Here is a 26,495-nt window from a genome sequence, read left to right as displayed (position 1 = left end):
TGAGACTTTTCCAATTACTAATGACCTTGCACAGATTGTTCATTTACATACAAGAATACCGGACAATCCTAATCATACAGCCAACTCGCTTGATCTTTTTCTCACAAACAACCCTTCTAATTACACGGTCAAAGTGAGAGGTCCTTTAGGCACTTCAGATCACAATTTGGTGATTGTCCCTTCTCCAATGGAGCCTTTATCTCATGGCTATTCCCAACCTCGTGTTGTTTGGCATTACAAGAAAGCAAAATGGGATGACCTGCAAGATATTTTTCTTCTTTTCCTTGGTCCGATTACTGTTTCAAAACTTCTGATGTCAACGTTTGCTCAGATCATATCAGTGAAATTATTCTTGCAGGAATGGAATCCTTTATCCCAAACTCCACTTTAAAATCTCGTCCTTTATCTAAACCTTGTTTTTCCAATAAATGTGCTAAGGCTGTTCAAATGTTGTATATCGTCGTAATTGGCTTGTTTCTAATTCTTTAGTTTCATTTTCTGCCTAGACCAAAGCTTGCAACAATTGTAAAGCAGTTATTAATCAGTCTAAACTAGAGTTTGAATGGGCTAAGAGTAGAAAACTTGCTTCTTGCCCTAATGGTAGCCGAGCATTCTGGTCTCTTGCCAAAGCTATTGGCCGCAACTTTTGCCCATCTCTGCTCCCACCTCTGTCCAAACCAGGTGGTTCTGTTGTCACTTCAGCCAAGGATAAAGCTGACCTGCTAGCATCCAATTTTTCTTCCAACTCATGTATTAATGATCTTGGTAAAACACCTCCCATCATTCCCAACACGCTCCATTCAATGCCTCCTGTGGTCTTCCGTCAAAAGGATGTCAGAAGGAATTTGACAAATCTTGATCCTAAGAAAGCTCCAGGTCCCGATGGTATTTCTCCACTTGTTCTCAAAACCTGTGCTTCTGAACTTGCTGCTATTCTTTACCGGCTTTTTCAACTTTCTTATTCCAACGGTGTTTTACCTTCTGCTTGGAAATTTGCTCATATCCAGACAGTTCCTAAAAAGGGTGACAAATCCATCCCATCCATTTATCGTCTCATTGCAGTTAATTCTACTTTAGAAAGAGTAATGGAGAAATCAATTAACCGCCAACTCTTAAACTACCTAGAAACCTTCCATCTGATCAACGATTGCCATTGTGGATTCTGTCAGTGTCGATCCACTCGTCATATTCTGGCTTATGTTACCCATTTATAGATCAATTCAAGGGAAAGGTTCAGTGAAACACAAGTAGTTGCTCTTGACATCTCAAAGGCTTTCGATCGTGTTTGGCATAAAGGTCTTCTAAACAAGCTTCCATCTTATGGTTTGCCAACTGTTTTTAGTAATTGGTTATCCAGTTTTCTCTCTGATCGCTCACTGAGGGTGATGGTAGATGGCTCTCTGTCTTCTAACTTCTTTGCTAATGCCGGCATCCCCCAAGGGTCAGTTCTTTCCCCCACTCTTTTCCTCTTGTATATTAATGACCTTCTTCCATTGACTGGAAATTCTATCCATAGTTTTGCCGATGATAGCACATTGCATTCCACTTTCCATTTTGAGAAACCTTACCCTGGTCAATCAGCTTCAACTTCTCGAAATTTTGCTACCAATTCCTTAAATGCCGATCTTCAAGTAATTCTCCATTTGGGCAAAGACAACTTAGTTGATTTCAACCCTTCTAAAACTGAATCTTATATCTCACAAAAAGGATTCTTCTGCTCCTATGCTTATCTTTAGTGACACTCCGATTTCTAGGCAAAATGATATATCTCTTTTGGGGATTACCCTGACTTCTAATCTCTCTTGGCACAAGCACAATACAAATATATTGCTTCCTCTGCATCTAAAAAACTTGGTTTTCTCTTTCTCTCTCGGCATTTCTTTTCTTCCAAACAGCTGCTCACTCTGTATAAATCGCAAATCCACCCTGCCATGGAATATTGTTCCCACATCTGGGGTGGTGCCCCTAAAAACTCTCTCAGGCTTCTTGATTCCATTCAGAAGAGGGCAGTTAGGTTAATTAATGATTCATCTCTAACAGTCTCTCCACTTGCTGTCTCATAGACTTACTGTTTTTGCCTCTTCTACAGATACTTCCATGGGCACTGTTCTTCTGAATTGACTTCTATAATTCCCGTTCTTTCTTTCAAAACAGTCCGAACACGTGCCGCCACCAGCCAACATCCATTTACTGTCCAACTTCAAACTCAAAGAACCAACTTTTCATCTTCCTCGTTTATTCATTCAGCTGCCGTTTTCTGGAACAACCTTCCTTCATACGTATTTCCTGAAAATTACAGTCTACAGAAGTTCAAGTCCAATGTCAACAAATATCTTTTTTCATCTTCTCAGCCTCCAACCCAAGCACGGTACTAAATGCTATAGGTTCTAATACCTCTCGTGTTTGGGGTTTACATAAAAAAAAAAAAAAAAAAAAGGATGCAAAGATAAACAGTAAACACTTTACTTATATAAACTCTAAAAGGAAGGGGATGAATCAGATTGGTCCATTTGACATCAACGATTCGATTGTTGATGAACCTGGTGAGGTAGCTGACAAACTGAATGAGTATTTTGTATCTACATTCGCACATGAGGAAATCTGTATGAAAGTGGAGGCCAGAAGCTTATCAATCTCTGGCAGAGAGCAAAATAATTTTGTAATAACTGAGAGCAAAGTGGAGGAGAAATTATTGAAATTGAACATAAGAAAGGCACCTAGAGTGAATGGATCTATCCAGTTATATTAAAGGAAGTAAGCAAACCCTTAGCCATAATTATGAAAGCTTCCTTGAACTCAGGGTAGGTCCCTATGGACTGGAGATGTGCAAATGTGTCCCCAATTCACAAAGGGTGACGTGAGTAATTACAGACCTGTTAGTTAACTTTTGTTCTACGGAAAATAATGGAGTCACTAGTAAAAGAAGCAATGCAGGATCATCTACACAAGACTGCAGTTATGGTTTAGACACAGCATGGGTTTGTTAAGAGGAAGTTTTGTCTAACAAATTTGATTGGGATGTGGTCACAAAGGAACTGGATGCAGAAAATAATTTTGATATCATATACTTTGATTTTAGGAAAGCTTTTGATAATGTTGCATATGGAAGACTACTGTACAAATTGGAGCAGTATGACATTAATGGATAAAAGGATGGTTGAGTGGGAGAAGACAGAGTGGTAATCAATGGACACTGCTCTTCATGGACTAATGTTATGAGTGGAGTACCCCACGGTTTGGTGTTGGGCCCATTATTGTTTTCTTTATTTATCAATGATATTGATGAAGATATATCAGGACTATACGAAGGTTGGCATTGTTAATGACAGTGATGATAGTACACTACTGCAAAAGTTGAGCAGATGGGCTGAGAGGTGGCAATTGAAGTTTAACATTGACAAATGTAAAGTACTGCAAATCAGTAGCAGTAACCCCAGAGTAATTTACCAACTGGGTGATACTACACTCAGTAGTGGAGAATCAAAAGGACCTGGGGGTAATTGTGCAATCAGTTTGCAGAATCATCCATGCAGCTGCAATTGCAATCCCAAAAACATCTGTCCGGTTCCCACTGGTATCCCACCATGGCCAACCTTATAGCCTTTAAACGCGCATGAGCCAAATCACGTTACACTTGCCATCAGAATCAGAAGGAATCGCGGATCTGTTTTGTCATTTATTGCCCAGTCTACCAGCGCTAAGGTGGTCTGGGTTAAAATCTGGAAAATTAAGGCGAAATATACATCTCACCCCTCATCGATCCTAGACTATAATGGATGCACTATTGCAGAGCCAGCCGACCGGGCTAGCCGAGTGGGTAAAGTACCTGCCCGACAACCCAAAGGTTGCGGGTTCAATTCCCGCCTCGGGCTTGGATCAAAGTACTGCAAAAAAACCTTGGGAGGTGCAATATGGCCACAGAAGCCGATGCGCCAACAACTACCAAATCAAAAAAAAAAAAAAAAAAAAAAAAAAATTGCAGAGCCAACTGCAATAGCCCTCTTTGGGAAACATTTTCAAACATCTCTGGGATATCTTCCTATTCTCCAGAGTTTCTGGTCCTGAAATATAAAAGAGAAAAAAAAAGGGCAGTAAATTTCACGCTAAAGGGCCTTTGTTGCTATAAATGAACCATTCACTATGCAGGAATTAGAAAGAGCTCTCTCACTTTCTAAAGCAAGTGCTGTTGGACCATATGGCATCCATTATGAAATGATTAAGCACGTTTCACAAACATCTATGGATCGTGTCCTCCTTTTATATAGCAAAATCTATACCGAAGAGCAGTTTCTGGATGCCTGGCGCATGGCAATTGTTCTTGCCTTTGCAAACCTAGGAAAGAATCTTAAAATCCTTGCTAATTATCGTCCTATTTCTCTGACCAGCTGTCTGTACGAAATTGTGGAGAGAATGGTTAATTTTCATTTAATGTGGTATTTAGAATCAAACCACCTTCTCTCCAACATTCAGTGCAACTTCTGCAGAAACAGGTCCACTCTGGACCATCTTATTAGACTGGAAACATCCATCCAGGATGCTTTCCTAAAACCAAACATTTGGTGTCAGTATTTTTCGACATGGAGAAAAGCATATGAAAACTTGTAGATTTGGCATCTTAAAAGATATGCACGACCTTGGTCTTAAGGGCACTCCCCATTTTTATTAAAAACTTTCTAGCCAAGCAGTCTTTCCAGGTTCGTGTAGGATCCTCAATCTCTCGCCCATTTTGTCAAGAGGAGGGAGTATCGCAAGGATCAGTAATAAGGGTCACGGTACTGGAGCATTTTGAACATATAGGCTCCTGTTCAGAGCCTATACGTTGAAGCAAAAGAACCACTGTTATTGCTTCAATGTAAGCAGTTGTCTCTTTAATATGGTTTAAAACTGAAATCCCTGCCAGACCATCCTACGTTGCCAATTGTTTTTGTGCCACAATGGGAAAGTTTGTACAACGCCCATCAGACTGCCAATCGTCCTTTTGATATTTGTTTCCAAGAGCTACTCAAGGTCACAGAGTTTCATTCCAAAATAAGAACAGTGCACATTTTTTACAAATTTGTAGTATCTTTTCTTTGCTTGAGGACTATATAACTTCTATAAGTATAACAAAAATAAGTTTGGGTTGTTTGATACGATTACCTCCAAAAATAAACTGAGCTCACTCTGAAAAACACTGCTGAATGAAACTCTGAAGGTCAAGTAAGAAATGATTGAAGGCAGTGTTGCCAACATGTGAATATTGTTTACAAATTCCTAGCATTTACTCCTAACTTAATACATTAAATAGTATAACTCTTGATGTGAACTCAGTGATTTGTGAAAAAATATGATATAACATTTCTGAAATCAGTATATAAAAAAAAGTTAAACTGCTATTAGTTTACAAACATTGAAACCATCAGAGTGGTGTTATTAGTTACTTATCCAGGTAGCAGTAATTCTAGAGTAGTGTACAATCTTGATGATGTATAGTCTCCTTAGACAGTTCATGAGGTTCTGTGCATGACATATATATATATATATATATATATATATATATATATATATATATATATATATATGTCATGCACAGAACCCCATGAACCTACATTTTATATATATATATATATATATATAATGTAGGAACTTAGCCAGTAAAGATAGAAGTAATTATACAAAGGACTACTTAGACCACACACCTTGAATATTGCATTGAAGCTTCGAGATACCACTTTTATGAAAGATATAGACCTGCAGGAGAGAGTGTGTGATCTGAAGACTGCGATTCGTTCAGATTACAAAAGAATTATCGAAAGAAATGTGAGTTATAAGCTATGAGGTACAGTCTGTCCTCGTATAGCACAATAGTTGCGTTCCTAGAAATCCTCGTGCAATGCAAAATCGTGCAATAAAAACAACAGGCCCTATGGGAAAAGTAGGGTTAGGTGCCAACCACCCAAGATTGAACACACATTTGGAACCAAAACATTACCAAACACAATAAATAATCGGGCAATTTTAATCGTTATAAAATACGTAAGTATTTTTTAACGATTAAAATACGTAATAAAAATATTATATTATAATAAAGTATTTTTAGTATTTTTTAATACTAAAAAAGTATTTTTTAAGAATAAAATACGTATTTTATTCGTAAAAAAATTATTATATTAAATAAAATAGTCGTAATAAAATACTTACGTATTTTATAATACGTAAGTACTGTATAAATTATAATACGTAAGTCGTAATAAAATATTGCTAATGCTTTTGCTTCTATCGTAAGCAAACTTGCTTTTTGTTTGATTTTCTATCCAAACAGATGACAGCCGTTCCATCTCTTCCAATTCTTGTGTCTTAATCTAATGGATTTTAATTACACTGAGTTGTTTTTATTTTCTCTGCATTCTTTGTGATTCTCGGCGTTGCCTGATTTAGGTGTATAGCACGTGCAATATCACATGGCCTTTCATTTCGCTCAAAGCGTTTCACAATTTCATATTTTTTCTCTATCGACAGAGGTGGACAGAAGCCTTACGGGGGGAACCACGGTGGGCCGGGGGCCGGTGTGATTTTGGCCATAAACCGTAGTATGAGGCCACTATAAATTTTCCCGGTTAAGAATTTTTGATCCAGTCCGCCTCTGTTTATCGATATTGCTTTTTTTTTTCTCTGAATCTGCAGTGTCTTCGCCAGGACGCTTCCTTTTCACACCTTTTAAGTATTTTACTCATTTTTAGGGAATAAAGCACAATTACAAAACGAGGAGGCACGCTTGATACACATAAACAAAGCTGCGCGCGTGTAGCAACTGAATAAACAACACAGTAAAGGCCGAGATACACTATTAACACCTCACATTTTACTAAAGCACATTTCTGGGGGTTACTACCATAAAACAATAAAAACAATTTACAGTTGCGTTTCTGCTAGCGAAATCTGTTATAAACTGGTAGTAAACTCCATCTAATTGCATTTGCTATTATATCGATAACTGGAATTGTGTTGGTTTTTACGTTATTATGGTGAAATGTGTTTCCCCTTTACTGATATAAAACACATAAATACATTTTTAGAATCTTCTTCATTCCTATCGTGTTGCGTTCAGTTGGGTGATTCCGCGTTCGACTGCCATTTCTTGTAAACACAAAGGCGAATCGTGTATAAGCGAATTCGGTTCGTGTTATATAAGATAACGTTCCCCTATTTATAAATCGTGTATGATCGAATTCGTGTAATGCAAACACGTGTTATACGAGGACCGACTGTACTATGTTTGTAACAAAGGTATGTGCAGGATGAACTGATTTGAGGCCTTGAAGAATTGCTTTTGCAAATAAGATTCCATATAGCTGTAATGACTTGAAACGTTTGCTGAAAATATCTCTGACTGAGTAAAAAAAATGAGATGGAACAATCAGCAAAACAATCTAATTTTTAAAAATTTATTCAAAAATTGCTTTTATGAATAAGATTTTATTTTTTACAGTACATAGCTGTATTGACCTAGGATGGTCGAGAAATGTTGAATAAACTTATGAACTTCTGAAAATTGAGCTTGTATAATCACTACTTGTATTAAGAATTTAAAAAAAAATAACCATTACCATTATAAAAATATTTTATTTTTACAATACTTATGGGTCCTTAATTTCTATAGTGCTTATTAACCTGGAAATAAGAATTAAACAGGCAAATGATGTCCTACTAAAAATTCAGTATTATGTATAGAATGTTTGGTTTTCATAAATTGTTTTTGCAAATAAGAGTGCTTAGAGCTGTAATGATTAGAAACACCACTGATGTTTTTAATCTAACTGTTGCTGCTGAAGACTATTTTACCATAAGGTATATAATTGCTGAACAATGTGAAAAATTCTTTGACAGATATTTTTTGTAACCATCATAAGCTTGGGGTGTGAAAATGTGCTATTGTAAAGATCTTGAAAGTTTTCATATGTGGTTTTGTTTAAGCTTCAAAACTGAGATTTGGAAAATGATTTGTATACCACTTATTACAAAATGGGAGTGTTCAGTAGTGGGTTCAACTTGCGTACAATTTCCAAATAAGTGAATTTTTTTTTTTTTTTTTATGGCCAGCATTTTTATTTAAATGTACAGCTAATTTATTTCTGGTTAAATTATAATAAGAATAGTAATATCAAAGTGTCATTACCATAAGCTGTTGTGTTCTTTTTATATATTTCCTTCTTTCATTTAGGTTCTTAATGCACAGCAGAATTTGGCAACATCTCATTTATTGGGTTCACAGTTAGTTCAGACAAGACCTACACCCGGACCAGCTCCTACTCCTGCTGGCCCCCCAAACCACCATCTTCAAGGTCTTCATAGCCTTCAGCCAGTTCAGCCAGGACCTACTACATCATACTATTCTTCCTCTGCCCAAGGTCAAACAGCAGCTAGCTTTTACCATCAGCCTCCTGCAGCTCCTGGTTCTCCAATGCAACAGTTTCCTTCCCAACAAGGATATGGCTCACAGTCTGCAATGAACATTATTCCACCATCTGCTGTGAATCAGAACTTTCGTAATTTTGGTGGTCATCAATTCAAAGCTAGCACTGTTATGAATAGTATTGGTCCTAGTGTAGAATCTTCAACTTCATTGAGGTCAAATTCGCGCTCTCCAACAATGGACACTGCTTCATCAAGTCGAAGTGGAGGAGTGTTTGCACTTGGAAATACCACCACAACAACAACAACAGTTAATTCTGGATCTGTTGTTGCTGTTCCACAGATATCAAGTCCTGGAGTAGTTGGAAAGGTGGCCCAGCAAAGTAGTGCTTCAGGTGGTGCTAGGCTTACAACTTCAACTTCAGGTAAAGGATCTCAGTATGCCCTAACTCAAGCCCAGCAACATTACTATTTTAGCCAGCAGAAGTTCAGTCATGTCCAGTCTCCTGGTGTAAGACCACAGGTGATGTTTCCAGCTATTGTTAGAAATAGCCCTCACCAGTCTCAACATGGAACTACAGCAGGTAGTATGCATTATCCCTCACCCATTCAGAGACCTGGTGGACATACATCTACTGCTACCACAACTACTGCTAGTAGTCAACAGCAACAATCGCAGAAAATCGGGCGCACACAAGTAAGTATTTTTTTATTTTATTTTTTTATTTTATTTTATTTTTTTAAGTTTTTGTTTCATTGTGTATTTATTTAACGAAATCTTTGCTTATGCTTCACCAGTGCCTATGAAGAATTAAAATTTAATAAAGCGGAAGTTATAGTACAAAAAAGAAGAAATTCTTTGCATTTGAATGGTTTAAGAAACTTAACTTCAGGTGTACGTAGTGCACCCATTTGAATTAGATTCTGATAAAAGCAAGTTTTTTTTTTTCTTTATGAAAACCCAAACACGAGAGGTATTCGAACCTATAGTACTTGATACTGTGCTTGGGTTGGAGGTTGAGAGGACGAAAGAAGATATTTGTTGATGTTAAACTTGAACTTCTGTAGACTGAAATTTTCAGGAAAAACGTATGCAGGAAGGAAGGTTGTTCCAGAAAACGGTAGTTGAATGAATAAACGAGCAAGATGAAAAATTGGTTCTGTAAGTTTGAAGTTGGACACTAAATGGCTGGTGGCGGCACATGTTCGGACTGTTTCGAAAGAGAGAGCGGAAAATTAAAGAAGCCAATTCAGAAGAACAATGCCCATGGAAGTATCTGTAGAAAAGGCACGCAGCAGAAACAGTATGTCTATGAGACAGCGAGTGGAGAGACTGTTAGAGAGGAGTCATTAATTTACCTAACTGCCCTATTCTGAATGGAATCTAGAAGCCTGAGAGAGGTTTTGGGGGTGCTGCCCCAGATGCGGGAACAATATTCCATGGTAGGGCAGATTTGTGATTTGCACAGAGTGAACAGCTGTTTGGAAGAAAAGTAACACCGTGAGTAGAAGAGAAAACCAAGTTTTTTAGATGCAGAGGAAGCAATATTTGTAATGTGCTTGTGCCAAGAGAGATTAGAAGTCAGGGTAATCCTCAAAAGAGATATATCATTTTACCTAGAAATCGGAGTGTCACCAAAGATAAGCATAGGGGCAGAAGAATCCTTTTTGTGAGATATAAGACAAGACTGAGTTTTAGAAGGATTGAAATCAACTAAGTTGTCTTTGCCCCACTAGAGAATTACCTGGAGATCGGCATTTAAGGAATTGGTAGCAGATTTTCGAGAAGTTGAAGCTGATTGAGCAGGGCAAGGTTTCTCAAAATGGAAAGTGGAATGCAATGTGTTATCATTGGCAAAATTATGGATAGGATTTCCAGTCAATGGAAGGAGAACATTAATATACAAGATGAAAGGAGTGGGGGGAAAGAACTGAACCTTGGGGGACACCAGGAGAAGTTAGAGGACAGAGGGAGACATCTACCATTACCCTCGATGAGTGATCAGAGAGAAAACTGGATAACCAATTACAAAAAACAGTTGCCAAACCATAAGATGGAAGCTTGTTTAGAAGACCTTTATGCCAAACACAATTGAAAGCCTTTGAGATGTCAAGAGCAACTTCTTGTGTTTCACCGAACTTTTCAATTGAATTGGTCCATAAATGGGTAATGTATAAGCCAGAATATCACCAGTGGATCGACACTGGTGGCATCCATACTGACTATCGTTGATCGGACAGAAGGTTTCTAGGTAGTTTAAGAATTGGCGGTTAATTGATTTTTCCATTACGTTAGAAAGAGTAGAAGTAATTGCAGTGAGACAATAATTGGATGGGATGGATTTGTCACCCTTTTTAGGAACTGTCTGGATATGAGCAAATTTCCAAGCAGAAGGAAAAACACCTTTGGAATAAGAAAGTGAGAAACGGCAGCAAAGAATAGCAGTAAGTACAGGAGCACAGGTTTTGAGAACAAGTGGAGAAATACCATCGGTACCTGGAGCTTTTTTAGCATCAAGATTCGTCAAGATCCTTCTGACATCCTTTTGACTGAAGACCACAGGAGACATTAAATGGAGTGTGTTGGGAATGGTGGAGGTGTTTTACCAAGATCATTAATACATGAGTTGGAAGGAAAAGGGATGCTAACAGGTCAACTTTATCCTTGGCTGAAGTGACAACAGAACCATCTGGTTTTGACAGAGGTGGGAGCAAAGATGGGCAAAAGTTGCGGCCAATAACTTTGGCTAGAGACCAGAATGCTTGGCTACCATTAGGGCAAGAAGCAAGTTTTCTACTCTTAGCCTGTTCAAAAATCTAGTTTGGACTGGTTAATAACTGCTTTACAATCGTTGCGAGCTTTGGTGTAGGTAGAAAATGAAACTGAAGAATTGGAAACAAGCCAATTACGATATGCAACTTTCTTCTCTTGAACAGCCTTAGCACATTTATTGGAAAACCAAGGTTTAGGTAAAGGCAGAGATTTTAAAGTTGATTGTGGGATAAAGAATTCCATTCCTACAAGAATAATTTCACTGACACGATCTGAGTAAACACTGACATTAGAAGTCAAAACATTTTGAAACAGTAATCCGACCAAGGAAAAGAAGTAAAGCCATCTCGCAGGTCATCCCATTTTGGATTCTTGTAATGCCAAACAACACGAGGTTTGGAATAGCCGTGAGATAAAGGCTCCATTGGAGAAGTGACAATAACCAAGTTGTGATCTGAGGTGCGTGAAGGACCATTCACTTCGATCGTGTACTTAGAAGGGTTGTTTATGAGAAAAAGATGAAGTGTGTTCGTTGTATGGTTAGGATTGTCCAGTATTCTTGTAGGTAAATGAACAAGGTGTGCAAGATCATTAGTAATTGCAAAAGCCTTGGCATCTCAACCAGCTGGGTCGGAGTGACTAGAAAACGGACGCCAGCTGGAGTTGTGAACATTAAAATCACCAAGGAAAATTACCTCACTCTTAGAAAAGTTTGGACTGGAGAAACTCAAGTTGCAAAGAGAGGAAGTCAAAGAGCTCCAAGTGATTAGTGGAGTTGGGGGAACGGTAGAGACAACAGATGAATTTGACAGAATGAAGTAGAGAGATTTTAAGCCGGAGAAGATCAAAAGGAGGAGATTCCAAATTACCAATGTCTGACAGGGAATATCGGAACAGACACATGCACAAGTACCACCTTTCAGGCAAAAGGAATCATACAGGGAATAATTTGGGCAACTGAGATGAGCAGTAGTTGAATCAACTGATAACTGAGATTCTGTCAGAAAAAGTACATGGGGTTTGGCAGACTGCAAGTGGAAATGGACATCGTTGAGATTAGAATTGAGACCACGTATATTTGTGAAATGAACTAGGGAGTGTTTGGGAGGTTTAGATCTTTCCGCAGATAAGCTTACTCTATTAGTTTGACAATTCGTGGTGTATTCAATAGTGAGAAAAAGTGAAGGGGACGTGCTGTATGAAGTAATGAAATTTTTGGATATGGCATACAGATGGTAAGAATATACCCAGATCCTTGACATAACGTGCCCCCCCGCATACACACTACTCGGACTCTCTTCAGTCACTATCTGGCAGAGTAGAGGTAGCAAGATTATACACTAGCTGATCTGGAAGCCTCCTAAAGAATTACCAATAGGTTTGGTCTGGTGTACTAACTAACACCATTTTAGAGCTGTACCTTCAAAATGTAAGGAAGATTGGATCTTGCTGTGATGTTCATCATAACCTCAAAATTCATCAGTCATACTGTATGATGGAAGAGGTGGGGAAGGGTTGACCGGAACTTAGCTCTGGAGACTAAACATTGGTTCCACCACTTCAAGCCTCCAATAAGCAAAGTGGTGGTATCGCACCGGTTGATGAGAGTCATCTACCACCTATTTGATTTTAGTGAAAATATTCTACCATCAAAGTTCAAGCACAGTGCACTTACTGGAGTTGCACTGACTGTTATCCACAGTGAATGGATATTCATCCACAATTTTGAAGAGAGAGAGAGAGTTCCCTTCAATAAAAAGACTGCAGGAACAAAAGGCATTTTACTTGTAAAAATGCTATTGCAGCAACAGCTTAATTTAATGAAAATATCAATTTTCAAGATTTTTACACAGATGTAAAAATATTTCTGTGTAAAATTCAAGCATAACAGGTGTGCTGCTTTAAAAAAATGACAGAGTTCACCTTTGTAGTCTCTTCATTTTTGGAAGAAAATACTGGAGCTGCCCAATGTCTAGATCATCAACAAAGCCATTTTGTGCCTCTCTGACATCAGAATGGCTACACAAAATTTTGTTTAAAGATAGTTTGGAAATAACATGAAGTTGACTGTAATGTCTAATTGATAAGGGTGGCTTTGAAAATAATGCCTCAGTTTATCTTCTTGGATAATACTGCAAGTTTGCCAATTTAAACTGCCTGATACGTATGTAAATTCTCTATTTACATTTCTTTTTCCACATTCACTACTTTTATGCATTGTCCCCACCACTGAACCAGAGCCGTACTTGAAGGCTGTAGTGCACCATCAGTAAAAGTGTTTGCCAGGAAGGCCATCCTTCATAAATCCAACCAAAGAAAAAGTCTGATAGCATAAGGATGGGACTGTACTGGAAGTGGCAAGAACAGACCACCCAAATTCTACAGTATCCTGGTAACACACACTTACTCTCAATTTTCTTTTCCCAGTGCTTATGTCACACCAAACACTCAACATTGCATTGTCCACCAACATCAATTGGATGCACTTCATTAGATTTTGTTTCTTAACTAACAGCATAACCCCTCCTCCCTCCCTTTCTGTTCTGTGTATCCTTCCTGTACACATTGTACTCCCCAAATTCCAATTCTGCACTGCTTATGTCTGTGACACCATCTCTCTGACATCCCAACAGTATCTGCCTTTGATGTCTCGACTATAATTGGTGTACATGTAAATATACATGCACCTGTTTCTACTTTGTTAGCCTAACAGAGCCCCTGTATTTATTTTTTCACTACGACTCCCAGCAGTCCTGGAAATCCCCATTGCTTTGCTTTCCAGGCTGCTGCTCATTTCAATAGAAGCAGTGCAAGAATCACTTTCACCTTTGCCAGTGGCTACTGTTAATCTATTAGTCCATGTATCCCCCCCCCAAAGCTAGCAGTTTTCCGACCCACCTAACACTGCCTCGATAGCATCCGCAAATATTCTTGTGCCCTTTCTATTTAAGTGTATCCCAACCTTGTAGAAGCAGTCTCTCCTGTTAACCAGCACAGGCCAGGCTGAGTTAAATTCTACCCCTTGAGTCTTGCACAGTCTCTCCAGGGCCGAATTGATAGACAAGGCTCTCATCATATACTCCCTCCTGTCATGTCTGGGCAGAATTACAGACACTTTCAAATTCAACCCTAACTCAGCTTTTTTCAGCATTGACCTGTACTTGTTAAGTAATTCTGCTGGTCTCCTACTCTTTATATCATTAATTTGAGGCTATTCCAAGCTATAGTGACCAAGCTATTCCAAGCTGTGGTGACCTTTTATACAAATAACAAGTTAGTTAATGTACTTGGTGCATTGCGATTTTTTTCTTAAATTAATGAAATTTCTGTAGTGATATAAGGAAATAATTCTTATTTATTAATTATGTAAGATTATATCTGTACAGATCGCTTAATAAAACTAGGTGTTCTTTTCTAAACTTAGTCATTCAGTTTAATTACAACTGTATAATATATGTACAAAAATTGGTGCAAATGCATCATATTAGTATACAGCTAAACTCTGAATTAGCAAATTTTTGCAAAGGCGGCATCGTTTAAGTTATATCTCATATTGTGAATATCTTCACAAGGAGTTGCCATGATATTGCACTACTTTGAATAAGTAACACTTCACTAAAGGAGAAGACTGTTGTTACTTATTCTCACTTATTAACGCTGACTTGTATATAGTCTAATTCTCTTGCTTCCTGAGGCATAAGCCCGTAATGCATCTTAACTGTATAATATTTATTAGTTTTCTCTTATACACTCTTTTTTAGTCTTCCCCCCCCCCCCCCTCTCTCTCTCTCTCTCTCTCTCTCTCTCTCTCTCTCTCTCTCTCTCTCTCTCTCCAGTGCCACCATTCGTGAGTTGTGATTGGTGGCACATTCATGAAGTGTGCACAGACTGTCTAAAGCTAACAAGATTATATTAAAACCACGTTTAAGCTATTCATTTCTTTTTTCCACACAAATTTGTATGAAAAAAAAATGTTTGCCATGTTTATATTTGGCTAGTTTTAATGAAATTTGGGATGGCTCTTCAAATATATTCAAAAAAACTAAATTATACTATTTCATGAAAATCCATTCCCCTGGGAATCGGGTTACATGTGGAGGCAAAAGCTGTGTGTGTGTGCACGCGTGCATGCATAAACACACCTACAAATGATCAAGTGAAAAGCAGCCTGCTCTCGGTTTCAGCGGTGGGGTGATTCAGAAGGTACAACATTGTGTAACTTGGTATGCATCCAAAAAATTTTGATACTGAAATGTTGATGATGATGTCTTGTTATATTCTCCAGTTTTTAGGCCTACCTAAAATCTGAGTAATAAGTATTAAAAGAGACAATTAGTTACTTGTTGGTAATAGGCTGACCTGTCCTTGGCATCTTATTAATTTGTGGATGAATATTTGGTGGACATTTACTACTATCTAGAAAGAAGTGTTAAATGGAAAAGTAGATTTGCCTAGGAAGTAAAAGAAGAAAAAAAAAAAAAAAAAAAAAAAAAATTTGAAGTTTATATGTATTGGCTGTCTTTGGTTAAATGTGTAAATAGCCTTGAGAACAATAGCAAACTGACAAGTCTGTTTAAAGGTGATTTTGTAAGGAAAAGCAAATCAGAACTGATAAAAAAAAAAAAAAAAAAAAGCAATATGAGCACTTTTCAGTTACCAGTTTGAAAAGTACAAGTGGTGGCTAATGAGTGGCACTGGCACGTGTTCAAATCCATGGTTCCATGGTCCAAAAGTTTTGAAAAGGGACAAATTGATGACATCAAGAAAACTTCTGAATTACAGACTTCTGGTAATAAACTGTAGTCAGTAATCCCAGTTGACTGACTGCAGAATGTGCACAATGGGGATAGATTGATTGACCTCAGCACTTATTAGATGGGGTCCACCCTCCACTAGGCACACAGTGTTAGTACCTGTGCTACCTAGGCTCTCATCCTGTATTATATCTGCTAATTCCCTTCGCCCCCCCCACACCCTCTACTAACAGGTACAAGTACAAGGATCACAGAGCATGATCATTGCATACATGCTAGGTAACAGCTACTGTACCACTGTGCAAAGTAGATCTTTCCCACCACCACCTCCAAATGCTGGAGTTTAACTGTACATCCAAGTAGGATGTATAGTTAGACTCCAGCTGGTTTTTTATCTTTATCTGGTTTTTTTTTTTTTTTTTTTTTTTTAAATTATATTTGTTAGCTATATTGGGGAGCTTCTCTTGTTATTTTTATTTTTGTCATTACGTGTCCAGAATTGTATGAGCTAGCATGAGCAGATGATAGTGGGAGGTCTTAACCCCCCACTCAACTAAAGTAACACTAGTCAACAAAAAATATTTTTTGTCATACCTCTGTAATGGAAATATGTGATTCTGGAGGAAATAAAACACACTGATTCTGAAAATCACCATAAAAAGTCTATTACATCTACACCAAAACATGGCATCATTTTAATGTTAAAATAAAAGGATATACAGGTAACCTTTATATAATGCGGATATTAGGTTCCAGAAATATCACGCGTTATATGAGGTTCATACGCGTTATATGAGTTTCATACAAAATGTAGGGTTATGTTCTGTAGTGTTGTTTTTTTTATTATTATAAAAACTACATTCAACAAAAACATTTTTATTCATTCAAGAATTCATGTAACTAACTATTTAACAAATACATAGCTTAAAATTATAAAGATTAGGAATTGTACATAAATTTCATTGCACATAATGTATAAATTTCAAAATTAAAGAAATGGATATTTTAATCATCATCACTATCTTCAGAAAAAATATTTCATACATATTCTTTATTTACGAGTGGCCTGATGTCTTTATCACTTGAAATCTCTTCGACATCATTTGTCGAAGAGATTTCATATCTACACCGCTTGTTCACCACTCACATCTCCCAGAGATGGGAATGAAGAAAATTAATTTTCAACGACATTAGACAGCCTGTGTTTTTGTAGCACTCGAGTAAATTGGACACCAACATTTCATAGTTTTCTTCTTTCCTATTACCCAAAAAACCATGTACTACCGCCTTAAATGATTGCCAATTCAACCATCCTTTAACTGGGTTTCAAACACATTGTCTTTTAGCAGTCTCCTAATTTGGGGTCCTACTAAAATTCCTTCCTTAAGTTTGGCATATGTTAAATTACGAAACACTTCTTACGTATGCAAATCTGTTACCTTCTTTTTCTAGTCCCTTCTTCTGTCACATGGCTGTCCCATAAATATAAAAAACAACATTTTGTGAACCCCCTGCAAACTAACAAGCAAACCAGTAACCTTAAGATCACTGCATATGTTCCAACCTGGTATTTTATAGCATGTAGAACCTTAGAAATGCTTAAGACTTTCTTTAAGTCTGCCTGAATGAAACACAGGAACTGATGGAAATTTGTTGCAATTATGAAGCAGAACTGCTTTTAAACTTAAATTTTGAGGCATCTATGAATAAATGCCATTCATCTGACTTATGCACGATACATAGTTCTTTCAGAAGTCTATTAATGTCTTTGCAAAAACACATACTGTCCTCCTTAGCAAAATATTTCGAAAACTTTTCATGTCTTTTTCGAAAAACTGAAATCTTTGTTTCTGCTGTGAGTATATTTCACTGGAGTACCCTAGAACCTAACAGTTCAGCTTGTTCTTTCGGCAAATTCAAGTCTCAAACCAAATCATTTAACTCATCTTGTTTGATTAAATGTACCTCACTACCTAAACTTATAGCTGATAGTCAACATCTTGTGAAGTCGTAGGAGGGCTGCACCCTCATACTATCAAGGGGCTGTTTATGTTTGGAGGATAGATTTACAACCAAGATTTCATCAATAGGATACTGATCGTGACATGTAGAACAGGTCACGATCAGTTAATACTTGGAAAACCTTGGCACAGCCTACAAAAATCCTATCACCAAAAATGCTAAGTGTGCTCTCTTCAAATTGTAAATTGTTGCATAGGAATTTGAACCTAAGAACCATAAGTAGGAGTCTGATTATGTTTATCACAAGAAAACAGAGGCCAGAATGGATTGTTAGAGAATTAGCATGTATCTGTTAAAATAAATCTGTGTCATATATTACTGGCTAGATTGGCATATTTTGGTAAAACATAACTCCCTCTATATTTAATAACTGTTGTGATGTGAAACCATCATGGTAATTTTCGAAATCTACGCATATAAATTGGTTAAAAACAGCATTTAAGTTCTTGGAGGTAAATACCGTGTTGGCTAGTGTAATCAAAAACTGTTGGTTACCTGAATCCTGCATTTTAAAGAAAGCTGTCGGTTGGAGTTAGAAATTATTATGCAGTTGTGATGTTTGGTTACACACTCAGAAGATGTCAAGCATGGGTTGGCAAAACAGTTGCACATGCCAGCTCATAAATTCATTTCATCAGTATTCCTGAGAATATCTGTAAAAATTGTTATTGGTTATTTATTCAGTGGAGTTCAGAGTGCAAATTGGAAACATGGTCTACACCTCAGACATGTCTTCTAGATGTCTGTGGTAAACACAAGTAGTGGACAAGAACAGCATGGACAGCCTAACTGCAGTAGTCAGCCATGCAGGAGGTCAGAGCTGCTAGTCCTTCAATTCCCCCAGCCGCCTTCCATTTTCCTGGTACAGCAAAAGCATGGGCTTCCTTGCATCATATGACTGATACTTAATAAAAGGTACTGTAGGATTTCTCTCATTAGATACTGAATGCAATTCTAGAAATCAGTGAATTTTCAGTGGAAATCTTTTGCCTAGAACCATTTAACATGGCCATGTGTCACACACACACTTAATAAAAATGCTGATTCTGCTTTTCTTCATATATGAATATAGGCTTAAAAGATAGAAAAGTTCATGTATCCATAACACTGCTTACAAACTCTTAACAGGAAACAATTTTTTCCTTTTGAAAAGAAACATGCAATGTCTAAATTAAGCATGTTTTTTTTTTTTTTTTTTTTTGCAACAGCATAATATAGAAGGAATGATATGAGCAAGTTTCAGTGCAACACTTTTCACATCTACTACAACCATTAGGGTTGCCAGGTGGCCTCAAAATAACTAGATAGCTGTCAGTTTCACATATCCACAGCTTGTGATTTTGCACATTAGTATCAATAATGGTTTCATAAAAATGCTTGAATCCCACAAGGAAAATTTGGTGGGGGTGGGTGGAATGTTCTTATTGTAAGTGGGTAGATTATAGTACATTTCAACTTATAATTTAAGTCTGATTGCATAATTTTTATAAAGATATATAGGAAAAAATGGCTTTCATATCCAAATAATTGAGTATATTATTGAAATAGTTAATTTTACAAGAATAATAAAGATTACAAAATATGGTCCTGCCTAAACAGCAACAGTGGTTGCAAAATTTACACAAACAAATTGAGGAAAAACCGGACATCTGGCAACCCTAACTGTCATTATTTAAAACCAGCTGATTAATTGTTCCTTGCATTATGAACTTAGTATTGTAACAGTTTGAAATAACAATTTTCTAGAATATTAAGTACTTATAGAATATACTGCAGCCATGAAAGATCACAATATGCAGCTGTAGATCTTAAAATAGTCTTTAAACATTATTCCAACTCTTATATTAATTTGTAATTTTAATTTTTTCTTATCTATTAAAAGTTACAGGGAAATTGAAAGTTTTATTATTACTAATTCTAATTTTTAACTTTCAGCAAACTGGAAGCAACAAGTCATCCTCACAGTTAACATCAGCTCAACAAGCAAAACTTAGAGCTGAAGCAGTTCATCAAACACACATGTTCTTTGCCCAGACCAAGGTCACCAAAGCAGATGAGGCCTTGGCTACTGAAGTATCGATAATAGAAAAGAATGGGATGCAAAATGGCTGCAATCTCAAAGGTCCTGTCTCCAATACTTGTGCTGACAAATTGGATGATAAAGAAAAGAGTGGAAAAAATGAACCTCCAGATCTTTCAACTTCCTTGGGAAAGGAAGTAAATCAGGCAGATAAGGAAATCCATGAAGATGGGGTTATACCTCAGGTAGAAGAATGAATTCCCAGTTATGAATTAAATGAACTTGCACACCTGTTCCCAGTACCCAGCAAACACCTCTTCTTCAGAGTGGAATGTCTTCAATAAATGTTCTACTCTCACTTATTTTTACTGCTGCTGGTCAGTGGATTTGGTTGTGTGCAACCAAGAGGTACCTGGGCTTGTTTCTTTTTTGGTAATGGTCATCAGAGGCAGTTCCGTTGCCATGTTTTTTCTGGAATGTGACACTATCCTGTATTTGTTTGAAACCTATCAGTACGATATGGCATCTAATAAATGGTTCGTAGCATTACTTAACAGCTGTGTATCAGGTTCTTCTGTTCTGAGAATTTGTCTGTTCTCGTGTTGGAGTGTTCTGTTCCAAAGGTAGGACATAAGAATAACATGTAGATGAGATGTTCCTTTTGTTAGTCCACACTGCTTTGGACATTGGTGTGGGGTGAAAAACTAAACAAGGACAAGCTGTACCATACAAGCTTGAGATTCCTTCCCCTCCCTTTCTTTTTTTTTTTTTTTTTTAATTTTTTAAAAATTTTTGTGTAAGTAATAACTAAGCTTCAGCACAAGTTTTGCCTGTGTATCAGGCTACCTTAAAACTGTGGTTGAGTGACAAGAGTACTTGTGGCGGTATGGAATTCTTGTATGGTGTAAAGCTAACATAGCACATATACCGTAACTCTTTACAGTGCAGTTGTCAGTATGGCAGTGCATTATTTCTATTGATGTTTGGAGACAGATTTTTATGTTGTGTTAAAGTGATTTAGAGACTAAAGTGGACCAAAATGGCGAACAAAGATAACTGAATACATAGGTTTCAAGTGTTTTCTTTTACCATATGAGCTGCACTGTGGTTGTCAGAAGTAGTTAATGTAATTTAAAAGACATTAGCTTCGCCATAGCTGCAGTGGCAAAACTACCATGTAAAAACTACAGCATCTCTTTCATGATTCCCATTCCCCAACTTTCTGCTCTCTCTCTGTCTCTATTCCCCCCCTCTGGACCTCCCATCATTTGGTGTATTTGTTTGGGATACTGGATGAGGAAAGGGCAGTGGATCCTTTCTTCTCCTTTATCTTCCAGTCATACTTTTTTTTATTTGATTACTTCATCCAGTGTTCAAGGTGATTCAAAGAACTGCTTACCAAACTTTGCCACTACTTGGTATCAGTTGGACATTTCGACATTTATATGCTCTTAATCCTCCCATCCCCTTCAAAACCAAGTTACCGGAATCCAATTTGGATATTCCATGTAAGAGTAAATCCATCTTCATTCAGTCTAGGGTTGTTAGGGCTTCTTGTAAGTGTTTTACACTTCCTTGAAAACTGGAGCACAGCAGGATTGGGCCATGCTTGTCATGACATCAGTAGATATGTAGGCTAAATATGATGACTACAGCTGTTTCTTATGGTGTGCCACCCCACTCAGTTTACCTTCCCACATATTTTTACACCATACAACTATTGTATGCATTATTAGACTAGTTTGTGCTCATGTCAGGAAGTGTGCACGATACAGCCTGCTGTCACTACTCCACCAGGGGTTTATGGAACAGACTTGTAAAGTGATAAACAATGCTATTCCCCTCCCCTCTTTTCCCCCATTTCATTTTTCTTTTCTTTTTTTTTTTTTCTTTCTTTTTTTTTCTTTTCTTTTTTTTTTCTTTTTTTTTTTTGTCAACAATGTTGTATGTAGTTGAATTTTTTGCTGCAATAAAGCACTGTATGGAAAATGTACCTTAATAAGAAATTTGTCTCACTTAAAAAAAAATATATATATACATATATATATATATATATATACTACAGTCCTTGTAAAGACGTAAATGTTTTCACCATTTACAAACACTATTCATTTTAACAAAAAAAAATATTTATTAATAAATCATTTAAAGTTTTATTTTTTTTTCCCCTCAAGATTCTAGTATCTGAAAATTGTTATTTAATTCACTATCTGCAGTTGTACAAGAATCAAATGCATGTAAATAACTGATGAAGATTAACTGTTCCTTTGAGTAGTTTTGGCAGGATTTACAAAACTATCAAATTCAAATTAATGTGAGATTTCAGCCATTTTACAACTACAGTGAAACTATTATCAACATAATCATTAAACTTGATTTAAATAAAAGTGAGAATCTGCCACTTAGGCTCTGCATCCAAGTTGATGTATAGCAGGGGTGGCCAACAAGTCGGTCGCGGCTTTAATTTCAGTCAATCATGACAAATTTTAAATATATATAAAATAGCTTGCTCAAAATCTAAATGTTATTATTATGAGCTCCACTGCATACGCTAATTACAAATCCGTTGCACTATGTAACTACTCTTTTTGCCGCACAGCCGCTAGGCTTGTCTAATGAAAATTCATGCAGTTACGTGGTGGAGAGCATACTATGTGTCGAATTCTTATTTAGCTTACTTAATATTAATAACTGGACAGTACTTATACGTTCATTTAATAACCTTTGAGATTTAAAATGAATACAATGAAAAAGAGCAAAACGTATCATTTTCATCAAGAGTGGGAACTAGAATACTTTTTTTTTTTTTTTTGTAATGATAAAAGAAAAATGCTGTTGTTTTATTTGCAATGCTTCCATGGCTACACCCAAAAAAGGTAAATTTAGAAAAGCACTTCAACGCACTGATTGGTAGTATTTTTGCATATAAATATCAATTTTTGGCAATGGCTAAGGATCTCAAAGGGGAAAAAAATCCCAATCATTTTGCAAAAAATATCCTGTTTTTTAATTTAATAGTGAGAAATATGTTTCTCACTATTAAATTTTTTTAATATTTAATTTTTAAATTTTAAACCAGATTCAGTGATTTTAAAACAATTGAAGACATTGTCAATATATTTCTTATCCATTTGATGTCAACTTAGATACGAAGCAAATTGCAAAAAAGATTTTAAAATTTATAAACATTTTTCAATATGTGGTGATTAACCTTTTTAAACATTTGCAATGAAATTCTTGAGATGGTAGATGCGGCATATTTTGAAGAAAAAAGTAGATCGCATCACAAATTAAGTTGGCCACCCCTGGTGTATAGAAAGCACAATGTAATGAGGTGACATTGACATTCATGTGGAGATATTTTTAATGGTAATTCATTGAAATAATACACTACTGTTATGGTTTGCACAGGTAGATATAAAAATATAACTCCTAACAGACTGTAAGCACCAACTTAAATTTTAATTTGTATATAAATATTCACCAAAACAATTTTCCTTCTTGGGGTGCCAGAAATACTTATTTTGCTCCTATTGATTTTAAACCTACAATATTTACTTATCAACAGCATTTTCCTCTGCTCGGTGCATTTGTAATAGTCTTCTTTTACCTTCTTTAAAGATTTCTTTCATCATGTAATGATTTACATAAGATTTTCCTTGAATAGTCTAGCTCAGTGTTTCCCAACCTTTTTTTTACCATGCCCCACCTAAGTCTTTCTAAAATTCTGATGCCCCCTATGTAACGTTGGGAAACACCGATATACATATTTTTTATATTCAAAAATTGAATTATTCCCTAAATGAAGCCTAATTACAACTTGTTCAGGACACAAAACTTAGGTTTTAGGAAGAAATCATTAGGAAATTATTAAGAAAAAAACAGTAAGTAAATTTTCAAAACATATAATGGACAACTAAAATTCAAGTACAAAATAATTTATATGAAAGATTTTTTTATAATATTTTAATTTTTAGTAATTATTATTTAATAATTTCAACATTCCATGTGAAGTCACTTCTAGATGAGTGCACTAAATTTAGTGAGACCCTTGTGCTTGATGCTTGCCGCAGAGAGATTTTATATTGGGCTCCAATTTAGTCAGCTTCAGTCTCAAGTCTCCCCGTTTTGTGATATCCAGTCGATTTCTTTTCTTTAGGAACAAATCATTTATGGCACTAAATCCACATTCAGCTAAATATGAAGATGGAAACGGTAACAATAGCTCTCTTGCAAAGTTGGTTGAATTTGGGTATTTAATTTCTGTTTCATCACAAAGCCATGCCATCGCTCCTTTTATATTGAATAAAGTTTTAACTGACTCATCATTTTGCATTTCTGAGAGTTCTTCTTGGTACTGCATTGATACATCAGACAAATCCACTAACATTGGTTGCATCATCCAGGTTGGAAAATCAATTTGTTTTAAATCAGAAAACCTTTCTTTTAAATCAGCGGACAGAATTTTCAGATGATCGACAATAACAAGTACAGAGGTATCAGTCACTTCACATTTTTGCAGCCAACGAAACTGTTCAAAATTTTTGTTACAAATATATTTTTGACATAATTCAATAAATGTAATGAAACCAAATATCTTCGCTTTTGCATCGACGAGAGTTTTATTTGTTCCTTGAAGTTGTTTATTTAATATATTTAGTTTTTCAAAGATATCGGCTAAATAACTCACAAATGCTTTACCATCGACCGTTAACAGATGCTTCATTTCAGGTTTGTCACTTAAAAAGTCACTAATAGTATCAAATAGTTCCATGAATCTTTTCAAGCAGTTCCCTTTCGAGAGCCACCTTACTTCAGTGTGAAGTAAAAGTCTCACATGGTCTCCATTTTGTTCTTCACAAAAAAGCTTGAAGAGACGCTCACATTTGGCATTAGCTTTAATAGCATTGACACATTTTATAACTGATTTTAGTACTTCATGAAGAACAGGCGAAATATTTTTAGCTACCAAGTTTTCCCTATGAATAACACAATGCACAAGAAGCATTTCTGGATTCTCATCTTTCATCAATTTTAAGCAGCCATTTTTCTTGCCCATCATATTAGGAGCACCATCTGAAGCGCAAGATGTTATATTTTTCATTGGTATATTATTGTCATCTAAGTAATTTTTTAGCTTATTATATATATCTTTGGAGGTAGTGGTGCTCTCTAATGATTTACAGAATAACATTTCTTCAGCAAAATTACCTTTATCAATATATCTCACATAAGTTATCAGTACGGCTTCACTGTCTCTCAAAGTTGATTCATCCATTTGCACTGAGAATTTTCTTGTTTTCAGCTTTCCAACAAGTTGTATTTCAATATCTTCACTCATTTCATCTATTCTTCTGCTAACAGTATTGTTATTGAGTGGCATAGCTTTCACGTCTTTGTCATCTTTTTCCAGAACTGTTTTAAGAAATGCTGATATTGATGGTTTGATTAAATTCTCTCCTATAGTATGATTTTTCCCAGATTTAGCAATGAGTAAAGAAATTTCATAACTAGCCTCAAGAGTACGATTGACAGTTGCAGTATGAGCAATAAACAGACTTTAATGTTGCTCTTTTTTCAAAATTCTTCTTTAAAGTTTGAAAGTAATCTAAATCTGAATTTACATGAGCATTATGTTTCGCCTTCAAATGCGCCTCAAGACGACCTCGCTTCATTGATTCGTTGGGCAAGCATTGTTGGCATAAAAGACAAAAAGGTGACCTTTGATCGTGGATAGCGGGTATGAAACCAAATTTTAAGTATTCCTCTGAATACTGACGAACTTTTTTTTTACTTGCACTACTCATTTTACTGCGCAACTGAAAGAAATAAATATAAGATAAATCAAAAACTAAAAATAAACTATGCATTAAAGTTAATTTAATTTTATTTTAATATATCAAAATTAATTATTAGTACGCTTTTTGAATGAATAAATCACACGAATTACTGAATTCGGGCTATTAAATCTGTGGTCTCTGTGAACAAGCAGATAAGTCTAATTTGTCAAAAATGAGATAAGTGCACTATAATAAAGTATTTATTATTTACTATTATGTGACACGCAGCTATCTTCGTTATTGTAGTTTTAGCGTGAGTAATAAATATTTGTATATTCGAATATATGCGTGTTTATATGAGAGTGTGAAGTTTATTTTTCCTCTCCTGCAAATTCGAGTTTTTGGACTTATTTGCTTATTTACTGAGACCACAGAAATACATATATGACAAATACATACCATTGTATATCACGGTTCTTCATTAATAATAATTCTGTGCGTGGACAAAGTAATTTTTATTTTAATCTGAGATCGTCAAACCTATCCAAATGTACAGTCACGATGCCCAAACGAGCGTTTGTATGAAAGGAATTACCTATTTCATATAACATGCTGAGTTTGTGGTAGGCTACAGTAGACAACCACTTTGCTTGCACATTGCATATGCCATAAGCAATCGTCCAATACAGTATGTACTATTCCTTCACTAGGCATAGTAAGCAATACTCTCCGAGCAAACTGTAGTTGATATTACT

General features: G+C 36.2%; 1 protein-coding gene across 4 annotated transcripts in view; it reads left to right on the top strand.

Annotated features, from left to right (window-relative positions):
* LOC150087353 (uncharacterized) overlaps positions 1 to 20,708 on the top strand; it is a 521,069-nt gene extending 500,361 nt beyond the window's left edge. For all 4 annotated transcript variants that reach the window (XM_090371151.1, XM_090371150.1, XM_090371149.1 and 1 more), the window contains 2 exons: positions 8,201 to 9,088; positions 19,876 to 20,708. In XM_090371151.1, coding sequence (XP_090227277.1) covers positions 8,201 to 9,088; positions 19,876 to 20,217 — 1,230 coding nt within the window. In that variant the 3' untranslated portion in view covers positions 20,218 to 20,708. The remainder of the gene's footprint in view (positions 1 to 8,200; positions 9,089 to 19,875) is intronic.
* The last annotated feature ends 5,787 nt before the right edge of the window (positions 20,709 to 26,495 follow it).

Source organism: Mastigoproctus giganteus, chromosome 4 (assembly GCF_048544385.1).
Source record: "Mastigoproctus giganteus isolate SK-2022 chromosome 4, ASM4854438v1, whole genome shotgun sequence".
Lineage (NCBI taxonomy): Eukaryota > Metazoa > Arthropoda > Arachnida > Uropygi > Thelyphonidae > Mastigoproctus > Mastigoproctus giganteus.
Note: the sequence above shows the minus strand (reverse complement) of the source record. Positions and strands in the feature narration are given on the sequence as shown.